The sequence below is a fragment of the Ixodes scapularis genome, unplaced genomic scaffold, assembly GCF_016920785.2.
Source record: "Ixodes scapularis isolate PalLabHiFi unplaced genomic scaffold, ASM1692078v2 PGA_scaffold11__112_contigs__length_91849675, whole genome shotgun sequence".
Classification (NCBI taxonomy): Eukaryota; Metazoa; Arthropoda; class Arachnida; order Ixodida; family Ixodidae; genus Ixodes; species Ixodes scapularis.
In genome coordinates this window covers 58,217,814-58,241,123 of record NW_024609837.1, presented here as the reverse complement: position 1 = coordinate 58,241,123, position 23,310 = coordinate 58,217,814, and the positions used below count along the sequence as shown (strand labels likewise).

The 23,310-nt window shown below is 47.5% G+C and overlaps 1 protein-coding gene across 1 annotated transcript in view; it reads right to left on the bottom strand.

The window, feature by feature from the left end:
- Positions 1–17,002, bottom strand: part of LOC115308859 (peptidylglycine alpha-hydroxylating monooxygenase) — an 82,548-nt gene extending 65,546 nt beyond the window's left edge. Inside the window, exon 1 of the mRNA XM_029966967.4 lies at positions 16,886–17,002. Coding sequence (XP_029822827.3) covers positions 16,886–17,002 — 117 coding nt within the window. The remainder of the gene's footprint in view (positions 1–16,885) is intronic.
- Positions 17,003–23,310: the final 6,308 nt, after the last annotated feature.

The window sequence follows — 23,310 nt, the reverse complement described above, 5'->3', positions numbered from 1 at the left end:
CGTCGAACTTTTACCCTAAAAGTTCGAAGTTCGTCGAACTTCTGACTTTTCAGGATTCGAAAGTTCGAAGCTTTTCGAATTCTCTTGATAAATAAGTTCGAAAGTTTGAAATTCATCGAATTTTTTGGTCAGTCAAGTTCGGAAGTTCGACAAGCATCGAACTTTGAGGCGCAATAAGTTCGAGAGTTAGTAAAAAATCGAATTTTTTAGCGTAATAAGTTCGACGGTTCGAAAAACGTTGAACTTCTTAGCTTAACAAGTTCGAAAATTCGACTTCTGTCGAATTTTACGATGTAAACAATTCGAAAAATCGAAATCTTTCGAACCTTTCGAACCGCTTGATTCGATCATCGAAACTTCGATTCGAAAAAAGTTCGCGGCATCCCTAGTAACTAGAGCGCCGACGTTAGAACGCGCGACTCGAGAGCGCTGCGATAGGAGCGCGCTTGCCATTAGAGTGCACGTCACAAGAGCGCATGACCAGTAGAGCGCATGTCACGAGATTGATTACCTTGTCCGAAAAAGAATTGCTTTATTGTACGCAAACACTTTAAAGCACACAGAACCACTTGACGATCGGCTGGGTGCAGGAGCCGAGATTGAATGTTATGTCGAATGGTGAAGTTGTGTACATTAGGAAGTGACTTCATACTCAACCATAACCACATTTTCTGAGTTCCAAGTTTGCGAAGCGCTGCTCAACAACACAAGGTGCACCTCACTAGACTGTTTTTCTCTACCACACAAACTTATGGTGTAGTGGAAAGTCATCACTGGGGCCACTAACTTTAGCGCGTCGGTGTCGCATTGGCCCTGACAGCATTCACAAACACGTTATGAAAGTGCGTCACACACCGCTAACAAATAAATGCGCCCCGCAAACTCAATAATGAGCGGCCGCATCATCGACGTCTGTCCTGAGCCGGCTCTGCATGCCATTCGTGCCTTCTTTTTCTGGACAGCATCTCCGTCGCAGTGCACGTTGCGATCGCCGGAGTACGGTAGAAGCTGGCCGTGTAGTTTCCGCTTCTTTTTTGTTGCGCGAGCGCTTGCTGCAGCCCAACGCACCACCGTCTTCCATAGCTCTGTTGCAAATCGCGGTCGTCTCAACCACCAGCATGGTCGACACCGGCGTGCGACGTCCTTTTGTGGCGTAGGTGCAGCCCATGTATAGTACAATGGTTTGTTTTAGGCTTCATCTAGCAGTCTGAAGAGTCTAGGACATTTCGGTGCTCGAAATATTCGGTGTGCGGAGTTTTTGTTGCATGGTCGTGGAACACAAAGCGACGCAAAGAGTCGCTTTTGTCCTTATTTTACGATTATTGTTTGCCCGAACTTCATAAAAAAATATCATCTTCTCTTTCTGCTCGAGTTTTTAGCAGACACCACCGCCCCACGGGCGTTAGAGCATGTGTCTTCTCGCCTCCGACCACAATGTATAAACTTGCACCCCCGTGTAGCGTCTTTTGGGAAGCCGGGATCAGGGACTGCAATGATGCTCGACGATTCCTCAGAAGCGTTGCTAGCAACGCCGATTAGGTCACAGAGCAGTGAGCACACGCGTTTTGTAAATAAAAGGGGTCCACATTACCCTTTGTGCATAATTATATTTCTTTTGAAGGCAGCTGGCCTCAGACTCTTATTTTATTACGTATACGACGACTCACCTGTGATACGTGGGCGTTATAGTATTTGGGAGGGCTAGAAACTGGCATTCTTTCCAGAATATATTATTATCAAGCCACACCTGTGAATAACTTCATATGCGTATGCTTATGCACGTTACATACCTATCATCCAGACATATTTATGACAAATCTTAATAAAGATGTCCTCGACGTATATTCTAACCTTTAGAATATTAAAGCATGCTATTGCCAGAAATGACGGGCCGTTTACACCGAAATATCCGTGTACCTTACGTCTTTTATGAACATGTCCTCATTGGATCACACAGGCAAATAATTGCTTAATTACACGTATCGTATATTTTCATTAGGGGGAAAAACATAGTCAAATAAGACATCTTGATAATTACATCCATTATATTTTATGCGCCACTGCCGCCACAATATTTGAACATTCAAATGTCCGCAATGCCTGCTGGAAAGCTCAGCTATTTGAACTTCCAAACGTCTATTTACACAAAAATCTTCATGCATCAAAAAGTCCTTACACCGGAAAGTCCGTGCTCCGAAATGTCGGCACCGAAACGACCTACACCGAAACGTCCTACACTGAATTGTTCGGATCCCCAGTCTGAAGAATCCAACAACCTTGCGAATAAAAACAGAGCCATTTGACTCTCCTTGTATTTTTCTAAATTTGTAAAACGCCAAGTATCCGGGTTCATCAGAGATTTAAGCCATAACTGCAGCGACTGGCGGCTTCATAATAATATATAAAAACAAAACTTATGCAAACTTTCACAAGAGCGGTCGTTGAAACAGGGCGCTCTCGCACTACCCCATGCCTCCCGCGCTTGAAAATATTTATTTAAAAAAAAAAAGAAGCAATACTGGAACGGGGTGTGTGTGATCCATGCTGAAAGCGAGGACCGGGGGGGGGGGGGGGGGGGGGGTGCATTTATCATTCTTCTTTGTTCAGTATACCAGGAACTCTGTGATAACGTTATTGCCCCGTTCAAGGTTTTCGAAACGCACAATGGTGGTCGCTTTAGAGCCTGCTTGGGGAATTCCTTCGGGTCGCTGAGGTGGGGCTTGATGGAAGTAGGACATCCGGACGCTACAAGCTGTTCCAGCCGATGCACTGCTGTGAGGGTTTCATTAGCAAAGCGCACATGAAGGCTCCCTAAGTTTCATATGACTTCTCGCTTTTTGGCGCGCATCGCTGCACCAAATCCGAATGCCACGTGTCACTTTTCCCAGCACTGAGTCACCTCCGATGTCTCATGGTATCGAGGCGCTCGAGGCGGAGGGGGGAGGGGGGGGGGGGGGGGGAGAGAGGAGGCTCCACTACGTTCTTTCTTGTGTCTGGGTTCAATGTTTCAAGCCCAAGTCTGTGAATAACGGGGAGGCTTGGGAGAAAGCTTCGAAAACCAGACAGCTTCTTGTGGAAATCGTGATTGATTTGAGCCTGAGCTACGAACTACGTGCATAATGAAATGTCCGAAAATATTTGTACCCTTTTTTTATCCCTTTCATCGCCTCATCTAAAACTTTCTGGTTTTCTCGTGCGTAAACGACATCTTTAAAACAATTGTGAGCTTGGATGTTCCCTACTTTAGACAAGCTTAGTAGCACAAGTGTGACACAAATAGGCGGCGCACACCAAGTCACTGAGCCAGAAACTTTCTGGTTGTCGCGGGGTAGTCAGCACTGCATAGTGTACGCGTGCTTGTCCTCATGCGACTACCATTATATTGCCGGAGAAAAGCAGTTCTTTTCTTGGTCCTGACATTTAATTGAAAATATGGAATAGAATATAGTTATCCTTCGATGCAAAAGGAACTTTTTCCGAAAACGAGAAACGATCTCCAAATACTATTTTAAAGCATTCAATTAAACGGCTTTGATGAAATGGCGTTTGATTCAATAACGTTCGATGAAATGGCTTCGATGAGACGGCCTTCGATGAAGTGTCCGGCCCAATCACCATCATTAATTTGAAATACGAGTTCATCTTTCTTACCTTGCTCAGTCCACGGATAAAACCACCTCATCTGGTTGGTTGATAATATCCATGACCTATCTTGATTAGAAATGCCATCAGTGACGTTTTTGCGGTGGCCCGTGACCTGCTTCTTCGTTTCTGTTTATTATTAATAATTATTTGTTACAGATGTACAGACTATTTCGGCAGTGTATTTACCTTCCGCTCTATAACCACTTCGGGCCACGAGAGCGCATTCGATAAACAAGTGCACAAAAGTAGTAATTCTGGTAGCGTTGTCAACTCTATCCCTTGCTTAATCATGTATACAATGTGTAGGAAGAAACGCGTTGACAGCAATATAAGGGGAGAAGCTTGGAGAATTGTTAAGCGGGCGTTGGTTTTTAAAAGCGGGGGATCTTGATGATGTGTGACAGAACGCGGGGGTTTGCGGCAGGGGTATGGAAACGGGGCTTTCGGATTTGGATTATTTCTTAAACTGATCATGGAATGGAGCAGAATCGTAAATGTCGGCGAGGAGCACTTTATTCTGTTAGGAAGACCCGGCTTGCTTTTGTAAGTAAACGACCGCTGAAACAGATAACAGACATGCACTGGATTCTCCAGTAGCTTCGAAAAGCCACGTTACGTTCTCCGCTCAAACCGTTACATTGGACTTTAAAAATACGTGGAACAGAAAAAACTATCAGATAGAAAAGCTACACGAACTGAGTGTATCTCTGTTTCACCATAACTTGATAAACGGCGAAAGCTACGATCCCAGTTAGCCAATCAGAGCAAAGGAGCGACGCACGAGACAGCTCTCCGTGGGAGGATCGTGTTTCAATGGTACATCGTCAAGTGCTTTGCTCCGATGCCCCGATTGGCTCACGAGGGTCGTAGCTTTATATCCTGTCTTCAAAGGACTGGCTCTCACAACGCTTGAACGAGCACTTAACGCCTCGCCTTGTCCTGTGCGGAAGGTACTCCGTGATAATGGTTTTGTCCGGTTCGACATTCTCACAATATACAATGACGCTTTTGTGAGCTGCTTGGAGATGTCTTCGGGGTGATCCGGGAAGTCAGACATACTGCTTTGGTACAAGATTATGTTCTGTATACCCAGGGATGGACCACACCGGACGCTGCAAGTCGTTCCAGCCAATGCAGCGCTGCGAGCGCTTCATTTGGTCTCGTGCTCCGCGTGTTTCCAAACTCAGCGCATGTCACGTGTCACACACTCGGGACTGATTTAGCTCCGATGACTCGTAGCGTCCGCTGCGGTCCATTTTAAGGTAGAACGGATTGTAACAGACTACGCTGCTTTGTGTTTGCGAATAATGGATCGCTTAAGCGCGATCCAAACCAGCGCTTCTTTTTGCGCCTGTAGGTCGTGCGGCTGCGGATGTGACGTATTTTCATGACGTCGCGCCGCTTCTTCGCTTCTTCCGGGCGCGCATAAAAAAGTTGGTTGATTTCAACTTCTTTCTCAACGCGCACAAAAACGCGCGGTGACGTAGTAGGGCGCATTTGTGTCCCGGCTAATCGGTGGAGGGCAAGCTAGTTCCGGCTCCGCGTTTCTCGCCGTCTGGCTGCCCTCTCCTCCCCCCCTTTTATTCTCTTCCAACATGACAACGCGATCTCTCTCTCTCTCTTTCTCTCGCCGTCTGGCCGGCCAGTCTGTCGCAGTTGCGCTTTGATTGTGCGCTCGTGCCTGCGTGCGCGCGTGCGCGCTCGTCCGAAGTTTCGCCCGTCCAAACCAAAGCGCACGGTTCTGACTCAGAAAGCGCGCCCGGAAACAGCAAAAACGCCACAAAATGCGTCACATCCGCAGCCGCACGACCTACAGGCGCAAAAAGAAGCGTTGGTTTGGATCGCGCTTTAGAGTGGTTCATTGGTAAATCCTGCTTGAGTTCAGCCTGAGTTCGCAAACTCTGGACACAATAAAACTATGTGGCGTAGAAATAAAAGCCACTGAAAATGTCAGTACCGTTTTTCTTTTCGTACTTGCAACTTTTGTTATTGCTTGGGACCGAGTTCGGCCCTGGGAGCTGTTTGCCGCACTGTAAATTTGTCCAGTTATTAGTTAGTGCAATGATTTTCATGTAGGTGATAGGCCCTCTTGGGAAGAGCATATTAGAAATAGTTCAATGCTATATCTTGAAGACATTGCCAGATAACAACTCACAAATATTGGGTAAAAATTTCAAAGTGGCCTAGTTCGTGTATTTCGAAGCGCTGCATTTTGCATGGAGACAAAATAATGCAACGTGTTAATGGAACACCACGCGATATAGTGTAAAATATTTTCCTCGAGATAAAAAGAAAAACGAAGTTTTCTTTTAATTGCACGCTGAAGTTGGGGAACTTTTCACATTGAAGCACGTTTGAAGCGTTGTAAATATTTTCAGTTATAAACTCGAGTAAAAAAATATTTTTAGATGATTTACCGTTCCGGAAAGAATATACAAAAAAAATTAAACGCTTTATCTAGAAAATATTACGAGATATGCACTCGCAAACATCAGATACAAATATCAAAGTTACACGCACGCACACACGCACGAAGGTACACAATAACCTGAAAACCGAACGCAGAGGCTGATGTACGAGTAGTGATCAAACTGTTTCTGCGGTTGACATCATTGGACGTCGCGTTCATGTGGGAGCTGTAAAGGTTAGGTGATCAAAAATGCACAATCATGACAATCAGAGCACATATCTCCAACATTTTTTACCCTCAACCACCTTCTCTCCCCGTCCCCCTTTCTTCTCGCTCAAAAAAAAAGAAAAGAAAAAGAAGGGAGATCATTTAATGGTGCGACTTTTGCCGACGGTGCACGCGCGCAAAAGTACATGTCAATCGCAAAAGTGTTATTTACGAGATAAAGTACACATGAGAGTGATTGTCGCTTTAGATGTCATTATAATTGGTTTTAGTAGTGCACCCATACAGTAGCCTAACCACATAGTTTTAACCCAACTACGTGAAAACGATCAGTTCTTTCGTTGACCCGTTCAAGACTGGCAGTTGTTGAAATATTTTAGCAAAGCGAAAACCGGGTATCGGCGCAAATGATAATCTCTACGCAAACCCGAGCCCCTGAAACTTCAACAGTGCCTCCGGTATATGTGTGCGTGTGTTCACCTTGATTAGAGAAGTCATTCCAGATATAGTCACGGCAGTCCGGAAAGTCGAAGTGCTTCCGTCGCATTCAAATTAATGCTCGGAGCCTTTATTCTTGGCTGTAAGTATATAGGTTAGCTCGCACCTCACGCGTGATCCTAAGAACAAACGATTCCGTCAAAGCATTTTATGCTGCACAGGTTACGCCACCTCAGCTTATCGGATATCAGTGATACATTCCAATAGACTTGAGTAGCTCTTGCTGTGTTGCAACTTACAAGCACAAGTAGAGAATTAAAGAAAAAAAATATTATCTTCTTTTTTTATTAAAAACGAGCTTGCGAGAGCACGGTTATGGTCTCATCTCATATGTTGCGCTGTAGTACAGCATGGCGACACCACTGATTCAGATACTTTGGAGTTATTAGCGCATCGTAAAACCTCGTTGGTCATTCCTGAACAAGCTTCCTGAACAAGCTCGCGGCATGACAGTAATATATTATATTGCGCCTACATTGCACTGTTTGCAACAGCAGACTGATATTTCATTATCGACAAGCAAACTCTACCTGCAAAAATTAAATGTAATACGAAGAGAATGCCCAGAGTTTTAGTAATCAGTAATTTGTAATGTGTTTGCGAATAATGGATCGCTTAGAGTGGTTCATTGGTAAATCCTGCTTGAGTTCAGCCTGAGTTCGCAAACTCTGGACACAATAAAACTATGTGGCGTAGAAATAAAAGCCACTGAAAATGTCAGTACCGTTTTTCTTTTCGTACTTGCAACTTTTGTTATTGCTTGGGACCGAGTTCGGCCCTGGGAGCTGTTTGCCGCACTGTAAATTTGTCCAGTTATTAGTTAGTGCAATGATTTTCATGTAGGTGATAGGCCCTCTTGGGAAGAGCATATTAGAAATAGTTCAATGCTATATCTTGAAGACATTGCCAGATAACAACTCACAAATATTGGGTAAAAATTTCAAAGTGGCCTAGTTCGTGTATTTCGAAGCGCTGCATTTTGCATGGAGACAAAATAATGCAACGTGTTAATGGAACACCACGCGATATAGTGTAAAATATTTTCCTCGAGATAAAAAGAAAAACGAAGTTTTCTTTTAATTGCACGCTGAAGTTGGGGAACTTTTCACATTGAAGCACGTTTGAAGCGTTGTAAATATTTTCAGTTATAAACTCGAGTAAAAAAATATTTTTAGATGATTTACCGTTCCGGAAAGAATATACAAAAAAAATTAAACGCTTTATCTAGAAAATATTACGAGATATGCACTCGCAAACATCAGATACAAATATCAAAGTTACACGCACGCACACACGCACGAAGGTACACAATAACCTGAAAACCGAACGCAGAGGCTGATGTACGAGTAGTGATCAAACTGTTTCTGCGGTTGACATCATTGGACGTCGCGTTCATGTGGGAGCTGTAAAGGTTAGGTGATCAAAAATGCACAATCATGACAATCAGAGCACATATCTCCAACATTTTTTACCCTCAACCACCTTCTCTCCCCGTCCCCCTTTCTTCTCGCTCAAAAAAAAAAGAAAAGAAAAAGAAGGGAGATCATTTAATGGTGCGACTTTTGCCGACGGTGCACGCGCGCAAAAGTACATGTCAATCGCAAAAGTGTTATTTACGAGATAAAGTACACATGAGAGTGATTGTCGATTTAGATGTCATTATAATTGGTTTTAGTAGTGCACCCATACAGTAGCCTAACCACATAGTTTTAACCCAACTACGTGAAAACGATCAGTTCTTTCGTTGACCCGTTCAAGACTGGCAGTTGTTGAAATATTTTAGCAAAGCGAAAACCGGGTATCGGCGCAAATGATAATCTCTACGCAAACCCGAGCCCCTGAAACTTCAACAGTGCCTCCGGTATATGTGTGCGTGTGTTCACCTTGATTAGAGAAGTCATTCCAGATATAGTCACGGCAGTCCGGAAAGTCGAAGTGCTTCCGTCGCATTCAAATTAATGCTCTTAGCCTTTATTCTTGGCTGTAAGTATATAGGTTAGCTCGCACCTCACGCGTGATCCTAAGAACAAACGATTCCGTCAAAGCATTTTATGCTGCACAGGTTACGCCACCTCAGCTTATCGGATATCAGTGATACATTCCAATAGACTTGAGTAGCTCTTGCTGTGTTGCAACTTACAAGCACAAGTAGAGAATTAAAGAAAAAAATATTATCTTCTTTTTTTATTAAAAACGAGCTTGCGAGAGCACGGTTATGGTCTCATCTCATATGTTGCGCTGTAGTACAGCATGGCGACACCACTGATTCAGATACTTTGGAGTTATTAGCGCATCGTAAAACCTCGTTGGTCATCGGCGGCTTCCTGAACAAGCTCGCGGCATGACAGTAATATATTATATTGCGCCTACATTGCACTGTTTGCAACAGCAGACTGATATTTCATTATCGACAAGCAAACTCTACCTGCAAAAATTAAATGTAATACGAAGAGAATGCCCAGAGTTTTAGTAATCAGTAATTTGTAATGTGATATAATTAAATTTTAGTGATTTTTAAGAAAGGAATCGGTAATGTAAAACAGTTAGTTTTGGAAAGTGCTTTTGCCATCTCTCGCCTAGAAATCTCAAGAGGGCGACTGTACTAAAGTGATTAACCATTTCGAGAAGAGATATTGATTTGAGAAAAATTAACGAAATATTGTAATTACAGTTCCAAAATTTGACGGGTGAACTTGTACTTTAAACTTTTGCTTACGGAAGGGTGAGTTCTAGTCACCGGTGTGGCCACGTGCAATATGACGTCTAAACGCGGCACTGGTCACTAGTAGGATCTCAAAACGCAATATAAAAATGCAAGGAACCGGAAAAAAAAGGCTGTTTCGTATTATGGATTTTTGCAGATCTCAATATTTGGAGTTTCGGTCAAATTTCAGAAAAAAAACAACGGTTTGACAGCCCCCAGCACTGTTTATTTCAACGTGTGTCCCATTTAGGCAACACCAGGTGGGTTGGGGTAAAAGCACCGGACATGTTAGAGTACGCACGCTGGCATGAGTTCCCGTCCCGTAAACACTTTTTGTAAGGCTCGCCGCTTCCTCTTCAAGTACCCAGGGTCACAATACACTCTGTAGTACCGTATTTTCCGGACTATACAAGTTTAAAAGTTGAAAATTCACCCGATGCAGAATATCTACAGGTGCGGACAATACAATGATTTAATTTTTCTAGATCCTTCACTATGACAATCGTGAAGGATTTTATGAGTAACGGACTATACTAATGTTGATTTACGTACGATAAAGCTTCATCGTGACCTAATACAGTAGGCGTTTGTCAAGATCTGCTGAGTATGATACTTTTTACGTTCGGACTAGGTGCTAAGTGCGGGCTTTGCACTGGGTGCCGATTGTGTACCAGGTGCGGACTATCTAAGAAAACACTTTTATTTTTGACGCAAAATATTTCCCTGCGGACTATGCACCGGGTGGGGGCTATAGTCCGGAAAATGCGGTAGTTCCTTCGAACTCTAGGGTTTTTGGACGATGGCTCTTGGCCTATGCCCATCCTCGCATGGCCTTGGGTCACTTTACATGGACGGCAGAAGCAGTCAAATGCTCGGACTAGCCAAGCATGGTTATCGCAAAACAAAACAAAAATTCAGAGACAAACCCGAGAGGCTAGGCTCTGAAATGCTGCAGAAAGGAGAGTTCAGTTTCGGGCGCTTCTCTGGTATCGCCGGAGGAAAGGGGTCGCTGTGCCTCCCGTCGCAAATCGCCCATTATGCGCTTAGCTTATCTGGCCCCGAGATGAAGCAACAAAAGGAGTCTCCCCGCCGTCAAGTTAACTATGGGAGAGGAGGAAATGGGAAGTGTGGCGAGGGGAACTTTTTTTCTGGTTGAAAAATATTCTGCAGGTTGGTCTTTGAGCGCCGCGTGGTGGGAAGTTTTGAAACTAGCCCGAATGTCTCGGAATCTTGGCCTTGAATGCCCTAAGCATGTGTCCAATAAACATATATGTATCATACAAGATATATAAGAACATATAGGAACCGTATAAGAACCATATAAGAGCTATATAAGAACTATATAATATATTGTCACGAATGACAAGTGATGAGGCGGTGAATAACTGAGTAAACTGAACTTTTTATGGGGCGAACTTGTGCCCAAAAACAAAAGGAAAACGAAAGACAACAACAGAGCGTCGCGGGCGTCGAAGGCGGCGAAGCAGCAGGATCGAACGCTGAGGCGAAACTGACTCGACAAGGTCGCGGGCGGCTTCTTATCTAGAGTGACTCACTATCTCGAAGATTCGGCGGAGAAGGTTCGAGCGTAGGGCGCTCGGGGCGAGAATGAACAAGCACTTTCTAGAACAACGAAAGCAGGGATAAATGATAGTTATGTCCGCAGCAAGAATAAACGAGAACTTTCTACAAGTCCGTGGCCCTGCGCGCGGCATTATCCCCCCCTATACACGAACTCATCTCTGTGACGTCACGGCGCGGTGGTGGCGCGTCGGTCGCACTTCCGGTCTGGGGCTGTGGGCAGAAGTCCCCATGCCGGACGTGTATTCCTGCGTTGTTTTGAAAGGAACCAGACAAAAACCTGTCTTCTCGCCAAAACGCCGCGACTGGGGCCGTACCAAAAGTGTCGAGAAAGGTTTGAAGGTCAGTTTTCACGCGCTCGGTTCGTCCGAGAACTGGATATGTGCCGTGAAAAGGGGAAAAGCAGACGCCGTCGGACAACGACTGCTTGCTCGGGAAGCACTTTGGGTTGAATTCACGGATACTTGTGGTGATCAGATTTATTTGTTTTGTTCCAACATGAACGCCAGAAACCGTAAAGTTGTGCGGACCACCTGCGGACTACGTTCAGTGCGTCTTCAAGTTCAAACGGCCGCCTGATCGTTCGAACTGTCGTCTGCTCTTTCAAACGATTCTGCTTGTCGTCTGCTCTCTTAGACGACGCCGGCTCGTAGACCAAATGTTGGCCCGCTATTTGCGATAAGAAGTAAGTGCAGGCCTCAAAAGACTTAAATTTGAAGGTTGGTAAGCAGGCTCGATGTAAACAGTAGATACAAGGAGATGTTAATCATTGTTACCCGTGACCATCACCGACTTGTTACGCCTAATTCACTTGGTCCAATTCTGCTTGCGATTTTCAGTATCGACGTCGACCATCTCAGCTACGGTTCACGCTTTTGCAGCCCGAGTGGCGTCGCGACTGAGAATTGCGAGCGAAATCTCATCATGCGAATCAGGCTTTAGCGTACATACTGCGGCGTCCACGCGGAATGAATCGCCACATGTCACATTATTCACGCGAAGTTTTGCGGTGTAACGAGCCTCGGTAAGTTCGCCGACGCCGCTCAAGTAGTCAGACATCGCCAGGAAGACGTATAATCAACAATTCGAACGCGAAAAAGGGCAGGGGGACTCACACCGACGCCGACAACATCGCGTTTCAATGGTTTGTTTATGGGCGACGGCGAGCTTTTTGCCCACACCCCCCTCGTGCATGCGCGGCGCCGGTGGCGTCCGCTAGGGGCGCTCCGGTTTGTTTGTAAACATGAGTTGGTGTATAAGAAAGTGCATAGTCCCGATGCGGCACAAAACGAAAAACAAAAACAAAAACAAATCCAAAACAAAAAGGCAGCAGAATCCCGAGCCGCAGTTCACAGTTCACCCGTCGACGAGAGTGGAAAGTTCTATCGTTCGTAATACGGCTTAAGCCGGACGACGTGCACCACCTCGGGTCGCGGCTGACGTCTTGCAGATGGGCGCGTTCCGTCGGGAAGGACTTCGTAGTTAAGATCGCCGAGGCATCGGATGATCTTGTAGGGTGCGAAATAGCGTTTCAGAAGCTTCTCGCTGAGACAGCGGCGCCGTATTGGTGTCCAAACCCATACCCGGTCTCCGGGTTGAAAGTGGACGTCCCGGCGATGAAGGTTATACCGGCGTGCGTCGACTCACTGTTGGTCTTGAATCTTGACTCTTGCCAGTTGACGAGCTTCCTCCGCGCGCTGGGAGATCAGTTGAGCGTCGTCGTTGCCATCACCGGTTGGCACGTGAGGCAGCATGGCGTCGAGCGTCGTGGTAACCGTCCGGCCGTGTACCAGTTGGAACGGTGTCATTCCCGTGGTTTCTTGAACCGCTGTGTTGTACGCAAACGTGACGTACGGCAGCACCTCGTTCCATGTTTTGTGCTCTACGTCGACGTACATGAAAATCATGTCGGCGATCGTCTTGTTGAGCCGCTCCGTTAGCCCGTTGGTCTGCGGATGATAAGCGGTTGTTCGTCGATGGCTGGTATGACTGAGCCGAAGAACTTCTTGAATCAGCTGTGCCATGAAGGATGACCCGCGATCTGTAATCAGTACTTCAGGTGCGCCGTGTCGAAGGAGAATGGACTCGACGGAAAATTTGGCGACTTCCACGGCTGTTCCCGATGGCAGGGCTTTCGTCTCGGCGTATCGTGTAAGATAATCGGTCGCGACGATAATCCACCGATTTCCTTGCGTCGATGTTGGGAACGGCCCAAGCAAATCCATTCCTACCTGCTAGAAAGGCCTAGTCGGGGCAGTTATCGGCTGCAGGAGTCCTGCTGGCTTCGTCGGAGGCCTCTTACGTCGTTGGCACTCATGGCACGACCTTGTGTACAGATGGACTGTTTTCGGGAGTCTCGGCCAGTAGTACTTGTCACGAATCCGGGCGAGCGTCCGGCTGTAGCCAAGGTGTCCAGCCGTCGGGTCATCGTGGCATGCTTGAAAGATTTCTTCTCGCAGGCTGGCCGGAACAACCAGCAGCCAAGCAGGGTTGCTCGTTCCGAAGTTCTTCTTGAAGAGCACGCCTCGCCGCAGAACGAAGCTTGACAAGTCTCAGGCCAAGACTCGCGGAACTGAACTTCCTTGGCCTTCGAGGTGTTCGATCACGGCGCGAAGTTCCGGGTTTTCTCGTTGAAGTGCTCCTATGTCGGCATCTGTCACTGCACCGAGAAAACGGGCGTCGTCGTCGTCGTCAGTGCTTTCGGGAAGAGGTTCGACTGGGACCCTAGACAAACAGTCGGCGTCGTTATGGTTGCGGCCAGACTTATGCACAATGGTCACGTCGAATTCTTGCAGTCGCAGACTCCAGCGAGCGCGGCGTCCTGACGGGTCCTTGAGGTTGGCAAGCCAACAGAGAGCGTGGTGGTCCGTGACAACGCGAAACGGGATCCCGTACAGGTACGGGCGGAACTTGGTTAACGCCCAGATGACAGCAAGACATTCCTTGTCGGTCGTCGAGTAATTTTTCTCTGCCTTGGACAGTGCCCGGCTTGCTTAAGCGATCACCCTCTCTGCTCCGTCTTGTCTTTGGACGAGTACCGCGCCGAGTCCGGCGTTGCTGGCGTCCGTGTGAACTTCCATTTCCGCTGATGGATCGAAGTGTCCGAAAATAGGGGGCGACTGGAGTCTTTCCCTCAGTTCGTTGAACGCTTGTTCTTGCTCCTCCCCCCACTGAAAGTTCACGTCGTCCTTGGTCAGATGCGTGAGCGGTGCAGAAATCTTGGCAAAATCGCGAACAAAACGCCTGTAGTAAGCGCACAGTCCAAGAAATCTTCTTACGGCTTTCTTGTCTGATGGCTTCGTAAATTCTGAAACAGCAGATGTCTTGGCAGGATCAGGGCTTACACCCTGAGCACTCACGACATGGCCCAGGAATTTGAGCTCGCCGTAAGCGAACCGGCATTTTGACGGCTTTAGTGTCAGTCCAGCATTCTGGATAGCCTGTAGCACGGCTCGCAAACGTCGCAGGTACTCGTCGATCTCCCGAGGTCGTTCACCATAACAGGGGCGCGGGTCGTTCGGGTGGAACCCGCGAAGCCCAAGTCGTCGGTATGGGCATCGGCGGTAGGTGTGGTCTGCTTCCCCGCAATGGAAGCACAGGGGGCGTCGGTCGGGTGTTCGCCACACGTCGGTTTTCCGGGGTGCGCGAGGCTCCGGGCGGGCGTTCTGCACCGGGTCGTCGTGGAGTCTGTCGTGTTGCGGCGCAGGAGACTGACGTCGGGGCGGCGCGACAAAGGTGCGAGGAGGAGGCGGTGGCCGTCGAGCCACTGCGGCGTAAGTCAACGTGGGCTCCTTGGGGGCTGCCACGACGACGGGAGCCTCTGGCTGGAAGGTTCTCTGGACTTCTTCCCGCACAACCTCGGCGATGGAGAGTGAGGCCGGGCGTACTGCAGCGGGCAGGAGCTTCTTGAGTTCCTCCTGGACGACTTCACGAATAATTTCACGGATGCCGGGGAGGGTGGTGCCAAGGTCGGATCCGGATGTCGCCAGAGTGGTTACGCCGGGGTGTCGCTGATAGTGTCTGGCGCGTGCTTGTAGGGCCCGTTCCATATTCGTCGCCTCCGTGACGAACCCGTCGACGGTTCTCGGGGGATTGCGAATGAGGCCGCCGAATATCTCACTTTTCACACCCCTCATCAAGTGGTGCAGCTTCTTCTCCTCGGTAGCCTGAGGATCGGCGCGGGCGCTCAGGCGGAGGACATCCTCAACGAAGCTGGTGGCGCTCTCATGTAGGTCTTGGGTTCTTGTTCGCAGGAGATCTTCGGCCCTCTCACATCGGTGTTGGCAGGCAAACGTCTTCTTCAATTCTTGCTTGCACACCTCCCATGACGTCAAAGAAGCCTCGTGGTTTTCCAACCAGTGCCTCGCAGTTCCTTCCATCGAAAAGTAAAGGTTCTGCAAGCAGTGCTCGGCTGACCACCCGTTATGGCGGGCCACCTGTTCATAGTGTTGCAGCCAGTCCTCCATGTCCTCATGTGCGTCTACGTGGAACGGCGTCGGAGTTTTGGGTGCGACGGGCAGGTATACGACGGCAGGAGCGGCCGGGGCCTGCGCCTGGCTGGCCATCGTCGTCTTCTTCAGCTTGGGCTTGTCCAGTAGCAAACCGTATTCAGGATCCTCTCCCTTGATGCGCCGGCTGGTCCGAGTTTCGGGTTCCGCGGGGAGTGGTCTTCTCACTGGGCTTGGGACAGACTTGCACTGCAGGCTCTTGGAGGGGAACGCTGCACAGGCATGCGGTACCCCTCACCTCCACCAAAATGTCACCAATGACAAGTGATGAGGCGGTGATTAACTGAGTAAACTTAACTTTTAATGGGGCGAACTTGTGCCCAAAAACAAAAGGGAAACGAAAGACAACTACAGAGCGTCGCGGGCGTTGAAGGCGGCGATGCAGCAGGATCGATCACGCTGAGGCGAAACTGACTCGACAAGGTCGCGGGCGGCCTCTTATCTAGAGTGAGTCACTATCTCGAAGATTCGGCGGAGAAGGTTCGAGCGTAGCGCGCTCGGGGCGAGAATGAACAAACACTTTGTAATACAACAAAAGCAGAACAAAAGCAGGGATAAACGATAGTTATGTCCGCAGCAAGAATAAACGAGAACTTTCTACAAGTCCGTGACCCTGCGCGCGGCAATATATGAGAACATACAAGCACCATATAAGAAACTAGTGGGAAGTTTCTTATAAGTTTCTTATGGGGTTCTTATATATCTTATATGATTCTTATATAGTTCTCATATAATTCTTATATGGTTCTTATATGTTCTTATATGTCTTGTATGATTCATATGTGTTGATTGGACACAAGAAATTTCTCATACAAATGATTTTTTTACTAGGGATGCCCGCAGATATTTCTTTGATCATGTCTACGGAGAAACTCCGCGTCTCTTCTATACGATGTCCGAGCTGTGCGACGCCGCTTTTAACTTGTCACCTCAGCACCACGACACTTCCGTACTGCTTGAAGTTTAAGAAAAAAACAAAAAAAAAACAACAACAATGTAACACGTTGTTGCAAACACGAAAGCGTCCGGCATTTACGTCGACACGAAGAAAAGAACGCGATCGTGACTGGAATTTCAAATGCAAGCAAACTTATCGGTAACAAAATCTTCTCTCGTACAAAATGTGTTTACACTTTAGCAGGTTGCTATGAACAAAGATTAGGTTCCATGTTGTAAGCCCGGTGTATACAATATGTACGGGTATCGAAACAAGCGTTTCGAAACAACAGGGGGTTACTGAATAAGGAGCATACGCTGTACCCTCTGTCCAAAGGAAAGCACACGCGAAGATGAGAATAGCAGCGCAATATTCACCTCAGTCGGTCGCACGTGTGGCATCAGCAACGGGAGCTCCGTGGCTGGTGACGCGCAGACAAGAGCCCAGGCGAAGTTGAGGCTGCCCGTCAGAGCGACGAAATGAAAGAAAGTCATCCTCTCAAGAGTACATTTGCTCGAAACTACGGCGTATATCAGGCGATGACTCCACTGCGAATATCACGCGGTAACTCCACAACTATGTTATGAGCAGCTACGGCAGCATGTACGCCGCCTACCTAAGCGCTCGTTGTCAGAAGTTTGTTAGCTGCAGACGTAACATATACCAGCTGGAGTTAGCTCACAAGCAAAAAATTCTGTACGAACATAAAATAATCGAAATATGACGGCAAGCATCATCAAAGAGTCCGGGTCGAACTTTGCAATCTCGATAATAATGACTCACTTTTTTTTTTTTACATTTACAGAAAAGACTTGCAGTGACGAAGCATGATAAAAAGTACAGCCCTTAAGAAGAAAACAAAACACACAATAATATGATAGCAATGGAACATGCAGCAAAAGCTGTCAAACAGCTGCTACAGGTAATTTAAACCGGAGACAACGGATGACAAAAAGGGGACACACACAACTATAGTTTCAACATTGCGTGTTGTATGTAACCCATTTGTCGTCTGTCGTCTCCGGTTTAAATTACGTGCGGTACGTGAACTTCATGACACACTTTGTTCGGTTAGGTTCGGAGCTAGAATGAAACTCACGCGTCGGAAACGTCATTCGCAGCTGGGAGGTACACAACAACTCTCTAAATAAAAATAAATAAATATAAGTTTACTACAACCAATCGAACGATCACGAGCTAATTTTTTTCTTTTTGCTGTAAGAATTGTAGTTTATACTTTTTTTTAAATTGCATTTACGACGTAGAGTGAATAGAGCTTAAACATATATCAAATGTCTCACCTCATTTTATTAATATCAGGAAAACCAAGAATAAAGGACCTGTCGACAATTGTTAACATAGGTGAGCGCTTGTCCGGTCCGAATCTTCCGTCTACACCTTGTCCCTCGCGTTAATTGTTTCCACAGTGTTTATTCGACTAGCCCAACAGTTACTTTTGATTTTGCTACAAAGCTTGAATGAAACCACAACAACAAAAAATTAAAGAACCAACTCAACTCGCCACAAACGCATAGTGCCACGCGCGTCACTAAGCGAGCGTGCACGTGGCCGAAATTCTTCTTCTCGGTTGGTGAATCACGAGCTCCGTCGGAGCGGTGATAGCGTCCCAGCCGGGCCGCGCTGACAGGCATATGACGCTTCCCCTTCAGACTGTCAGAATATACCGCCTCCTCTGCCAACTGGATCTGCAGTGCTGAACGCCGTCTCTCTGCACGCTGACGTCCGCGGGATCCCGCACCGTGTCGAGTACTTCCGCGACGCCCTGGGCCACCTGGAACTGCTCCCCGGGGCTCTTGCCTCGGGGGCATGCCAGATTAATCACGTCTCGGCTGTGAATTTCAAGTCACCTGAGGGTACGCGGAAGACCCTTGCGGCGGGCGACCTCGTCGTCAAGGGCGGACGATGCATCGTTGTCGACCCGGGCAACCGCGACATCCGCGTCAAGCTCTACTGGCTACTGTACCACGTCCCCGATGGCAAGGTGAAAGCCGCACTCGCCCGTCACGGCACGGCGACCGAAATGCGAGCCGAGAGGAGGCGGGTACAGGGCGTCATGGACTGCGGGTCGATGGCGTGCACGGCCGTCTTTCGGCTCAACCCTGAGCTCGGGTTGGACAAACTGCCGCATCAGCTGCGTATGGCCGGAGGGCAGGTGCTCGTCGTGGCGCCGGTCAACACTCTGCCTGCGCTGCGAGCGAACTGGCCACATCTGCCGCTACTGCCGGGTGCCGAAGTGCCAGTCCTGCCATCGGATTGATCACGACGCCGCCCACTGCGTCAAGACATACGCTGCGGCAACGGGCCCCGGAGCTGTTCAGGCCAGCGCTGAGCACCGCATGGACGAGGCGGCTGCGGAGAAGACAATGAAGGGGGCGGTTCCCTCTACCGGGACGCCTGTGAGCGCTCAGCCTTCAAGACAGTTGACGCGCCAGGGTCGGAGCGCCCGCTCAAGACGACTGACGCCGCCACCGCAGCGAATCTTGACGCGGTGTCAGCCAGGAAGGACGAGGCGACGACAAGGATGGATGAAGTGGTGACGAAACACGTGCCGATGAAAGCGACTGAGGGGCAGCAAGGCAATGGAGTCAACATGGTCAACGCCTGTGCGCTCGCCTCAAAACGGCCGCGTGAGCAGGACTGGGACACTCCGATGCTTGGCAACGAATCAAACAAATCTGAACCACCAGTGAAGACTGCGCCACAGAAAAAGAGGGCCCCACGTCCTTCCCCGAGCTTGGTGTCCGAACCCAGAGGCCTGGACAAGCCGGCGGGCTGATGCAGCCTCGAACCAGCCCTTACGAAGAGACTGCGCGACTGCTGGCTCCTTTTTTACATTATTATGAAGTTTGCGTATCGCGCGCGAATAGAATGTCTGGGGGTGTATGTTGTTTTTAAAGAAATCGTTGAACGCACAAGTTGAATCTGCCTTTGCCGACAGTGAAGGGCGGTTTGTTATTGTGATTGCAGTATTATTAATGTTCGGCACAGGATAATTAACATATAGACACCGAATGACTCGAATGCAAGAGAAGTGTTTTTTGAGTGCACCTATTCTTATTTACACTGTCACAGAAAGATTGTTCTGTTAAGTGACTTCGATTGTGTACGCGATGCAAGGAACCGATCCACTCAACATCGTCAACGCAATAGTAGCACACAAGTTTTAGAAGGGATGACAACGGAGTTTATGTTACAGGACGTTGCTAATTTCCGAAGGCGTACCGAAAGTGTATGGTGTACGGATTTTCAGTCCTCAAGCTATGCTCGCCTTGACCGGGTGTATGTGTCCATTAAAGATTTAGCTGGCTTTGACAACTACGATGTAGTAACAGTCTTTGTTCCGATCATGCCTTGGTCTCTTTTATTTTCGGTGAGAAAAATAAAAAAACACAGCTTCCAATGGAAACTGTGGAAGCTTAACAAACAAACTTCTCGAGGATGTTGTGTTTAATGAGTACATCGACTTTTTGTTCAGCGAAATGACTGATGAGAATAGTACCGCGAGTGAAAGATGGAAACGGTTTAAATATGAATTTAAATTATGTGCCTTGGACCGCTCCAGCACCTTGCCTACTGAAAAGAAGCCGAGGAAAATCTGCTTCTTACGGACCTTCAAAAGTTATGTAAACTTAAACGCGAAAATCCAGGAAGGTTGGCGGATGAGCCTAAATGAGCCGTGCAACAATTTTAACGCTGAAGAATTGGCATCTTCTACTCTTGAGAATGTTTATCTTTTCACAAAAGACAGACAACACATTTCCTTTCTTCAAAATGTTGCGATTCCGCCGCGTAATCGTGAGGCAAATGTTGGAATATTTCCCGACCTGCAGCCGCGAGCGGCGGCGATGCGAATCACGCGGCATGACGTCGATGGGGGTCTTGTAGAAAGATAGTAAGTTGTGCGAATAACTGCTTGATAAAAAGTAAATTTCCAAAAATCTTATCATTCCAACATAAATATATATGCGTCGAAAACCTGGTATCATCGACGAAACTTTCCTTATACGGAGTTTTAGTGGCGCCATCTATCCTAGGTCAACAAAACCGTCAGCTCAATGTGCTACCGCGAACAGCCGCCAGAAGCCGGAGTGGGACAGAGCTGGAGGGGATGGCCGGACCCGGATGAGGGTCCGGCCATTCCCTCCGGGACATGCGGGCGGAAACGGTCTTTAGTTCTTTACTTCAGAAAGGTCGAGACACCCACTCCCAAATTATTTAAGCAAAGCACTGGAATTGTTGCAGAGCTCCTTTAAGACAGTTAAAATAATATTGCCGAATTAGAAGTAGAAAAGTATAAAGGAGCTCTTGTTCAAGCTCGAGCTGAAAAATGTATCCTGGGCGAGCAGCCAACCAAACAGGCATTAAGTGCAGAAGCAGAATACGTAAAGAAGAAAAACATATTTTAAATAGAACTCGACGGCGTGCTCAGCAGGCGTCCCGAAGCCATAGAAAAATCATTTACTGATTACTACAGTAATCTCTTCCGGCGACAAGATCACGGCAGCGACTCACGACTTGAAGAGTATCTCGCGGTAATGGCCACGCCTCAGCGACGAGATAAAGGAGTGGCTTGAAGAGCCTGTAATTGTGGCCGAGATCGAGCGAGCCATTGACGAACTGGCGTCAAAGAAACTCTCCGGGGCTCGAGGGGCTGACTGCCGGCTTTTACAAGAAATATGAACACCTCATGGCTGGTCATCTTCATGCTGTATTAATTGAGGCGTACGAAACAAAAAACGTTGCCGCCTTCTTTTCTGAACACGCACACTGTACTGATTCCCAAAGAAGACGACGAGCAAATGTTAAGAAACATCCGAAAATATCAACAGTTAGCACTAGCGAACGTCGACTACAAAGTAACAATGAAAGTTTTAGCTCGGCGCTTCTGCAAGAAATGTATTAAAACTGCGTGATGAGGAACTGGATCAGGTAGCCATGCTCCAAATAGATCTATAAAAGGCTTTTTGATTGTGTCCAACATCAGGTAGTATATAAAATACTGAAAAATGTTGAAGTCAGAAAAATTATTTTTAGTTTTGTTCAAATGGTATACACTGGATGTACTACACTGGTCGTCGTTAACGGCAAACCAACACCGTGCATTAGAGTCGAGTCATCAGTAAAACAAGAATGTCCGTTGTCGCCATTACCGTTTAGCATTTATTTTGAGACCTTTTGCAGAAGCGTAATGAAGAACAGTCTCATTAGAGGTTTTTTCAGGCCAAAATTCAAAAAATCAAACTGCTCGCTTACGCGGATGATGTGAAGAACTATTGTTAAGTGACTGGCGCGTCTGTCAAATCGCAGAAGTGTTGTGACCTTTGGCATGGAACACGGGCTACTAAACCCGATGTTTTTCAAGATATAAGTTTACGTCGACGACGACCAACTATTTGGGTGTTCCACTGGCAGCAATACAAAAACTTAATGCAGACTGGATTTCGGTAGTTGTGTGTAATATCTTTTTACTTGCGAAATTTTGGTATGCTCTTCAGGTTTTGGCGTGCTCTACATTAAACCTAAAGAAGTTGCACCGCGTTTTTAGAGAGTTTTAGTAGACCGTTTTCGCTTTCTCGCTCCGCTCTATGGAAAGCGGAGTCGCCATCGCGGCGCGACCTGCTCTGGGATTTGAGCGCGAAGCGTTAGCTCCGCTTTCGTCGCCATTTCGAGAAGCACGTTCCACTCTCAGTAAAGGTTCACTAGATGGTGTTTTTCTGGAAAGGAATTCGAAATGGGTGCTCACCATTTGAAATCATGCTTGGGAGCGCGCTTGACCGTAATGAACCTCGCTGCACCAAGATGGCTGCGCAAACTTTGTTTGAAAAGGCGTCCCCCAGAAAACGTTTCACGGTGGTCAAGAACCTCTGGCTGCTTCGAGAAATCGCTGGCCGCAATCCTTTCACGGCTTCTGAACGGTGGGAACAGGTGCTGCCTTGTCTAAGCCAGCGGGCTCGATTTTTCTATGCGAGATGACGACGACGACGTTGAGAGGATGACACACCGGGCGACGGCGGTGCCTCAATCTGAGCTCTGGGCCTCGGTTCCTTGGAGGCGGCAGCTTCTACTTTGTCTGGGCTACGTCCTTGGAGCATGATGCTTTGACCCCAGTGGACCCCAGTGAGCAACAGTGCCATCATGTTCCTGGTGCTCCTTCATGCACTGATCGAACGGCGTGCAAGATCCTCATGGCTCGCTGCTCACCCGCCCAACCCGCCTCCACAAAGTCTGGACTTGTGCGAATCGGAATGCCACCCTCCGCAATACCAACAACCCATGTCGTCATCATCTTGCACGTATATACTCATTACATTACCATGTTCCCTAGACGCGGCACTGCGGGCCTCGGTGGTACGGGCTGCTGCCTTTCTGCGGTGCCGCGGCTCTCCAGAGCCAAAAATAAAAGGATAAAGACCAAAGACTAAAGCAGTCGGCAAACGGACACATATTTTGTTTGGTTACTTTAGGCAGCAAGACAGTGAAAATGAGTGAAATTGAATGCTCCATTTATATCTCTACTTTTTTTCCCCAATGAAATGAGTCTTTTCATCTTCGTATGCTTCGGTTTGTGATAGGGTACCTTGGTCTTTATGTACACTGCGCGACACTGTTAGCGGGAACAATCAATATCCTGTTTTTATTTTTCACCTTAAATTCGAGGGACTGACATCAGCCTATTGGTGTGGAATAAAGCGCTCGTTTGGGGCACTAATCTGAGCGACAAATTATCAGCACTTTCAATAGCTGTCAAAGAAATAAACTGCAAATAAAAGCGATTTTCTCG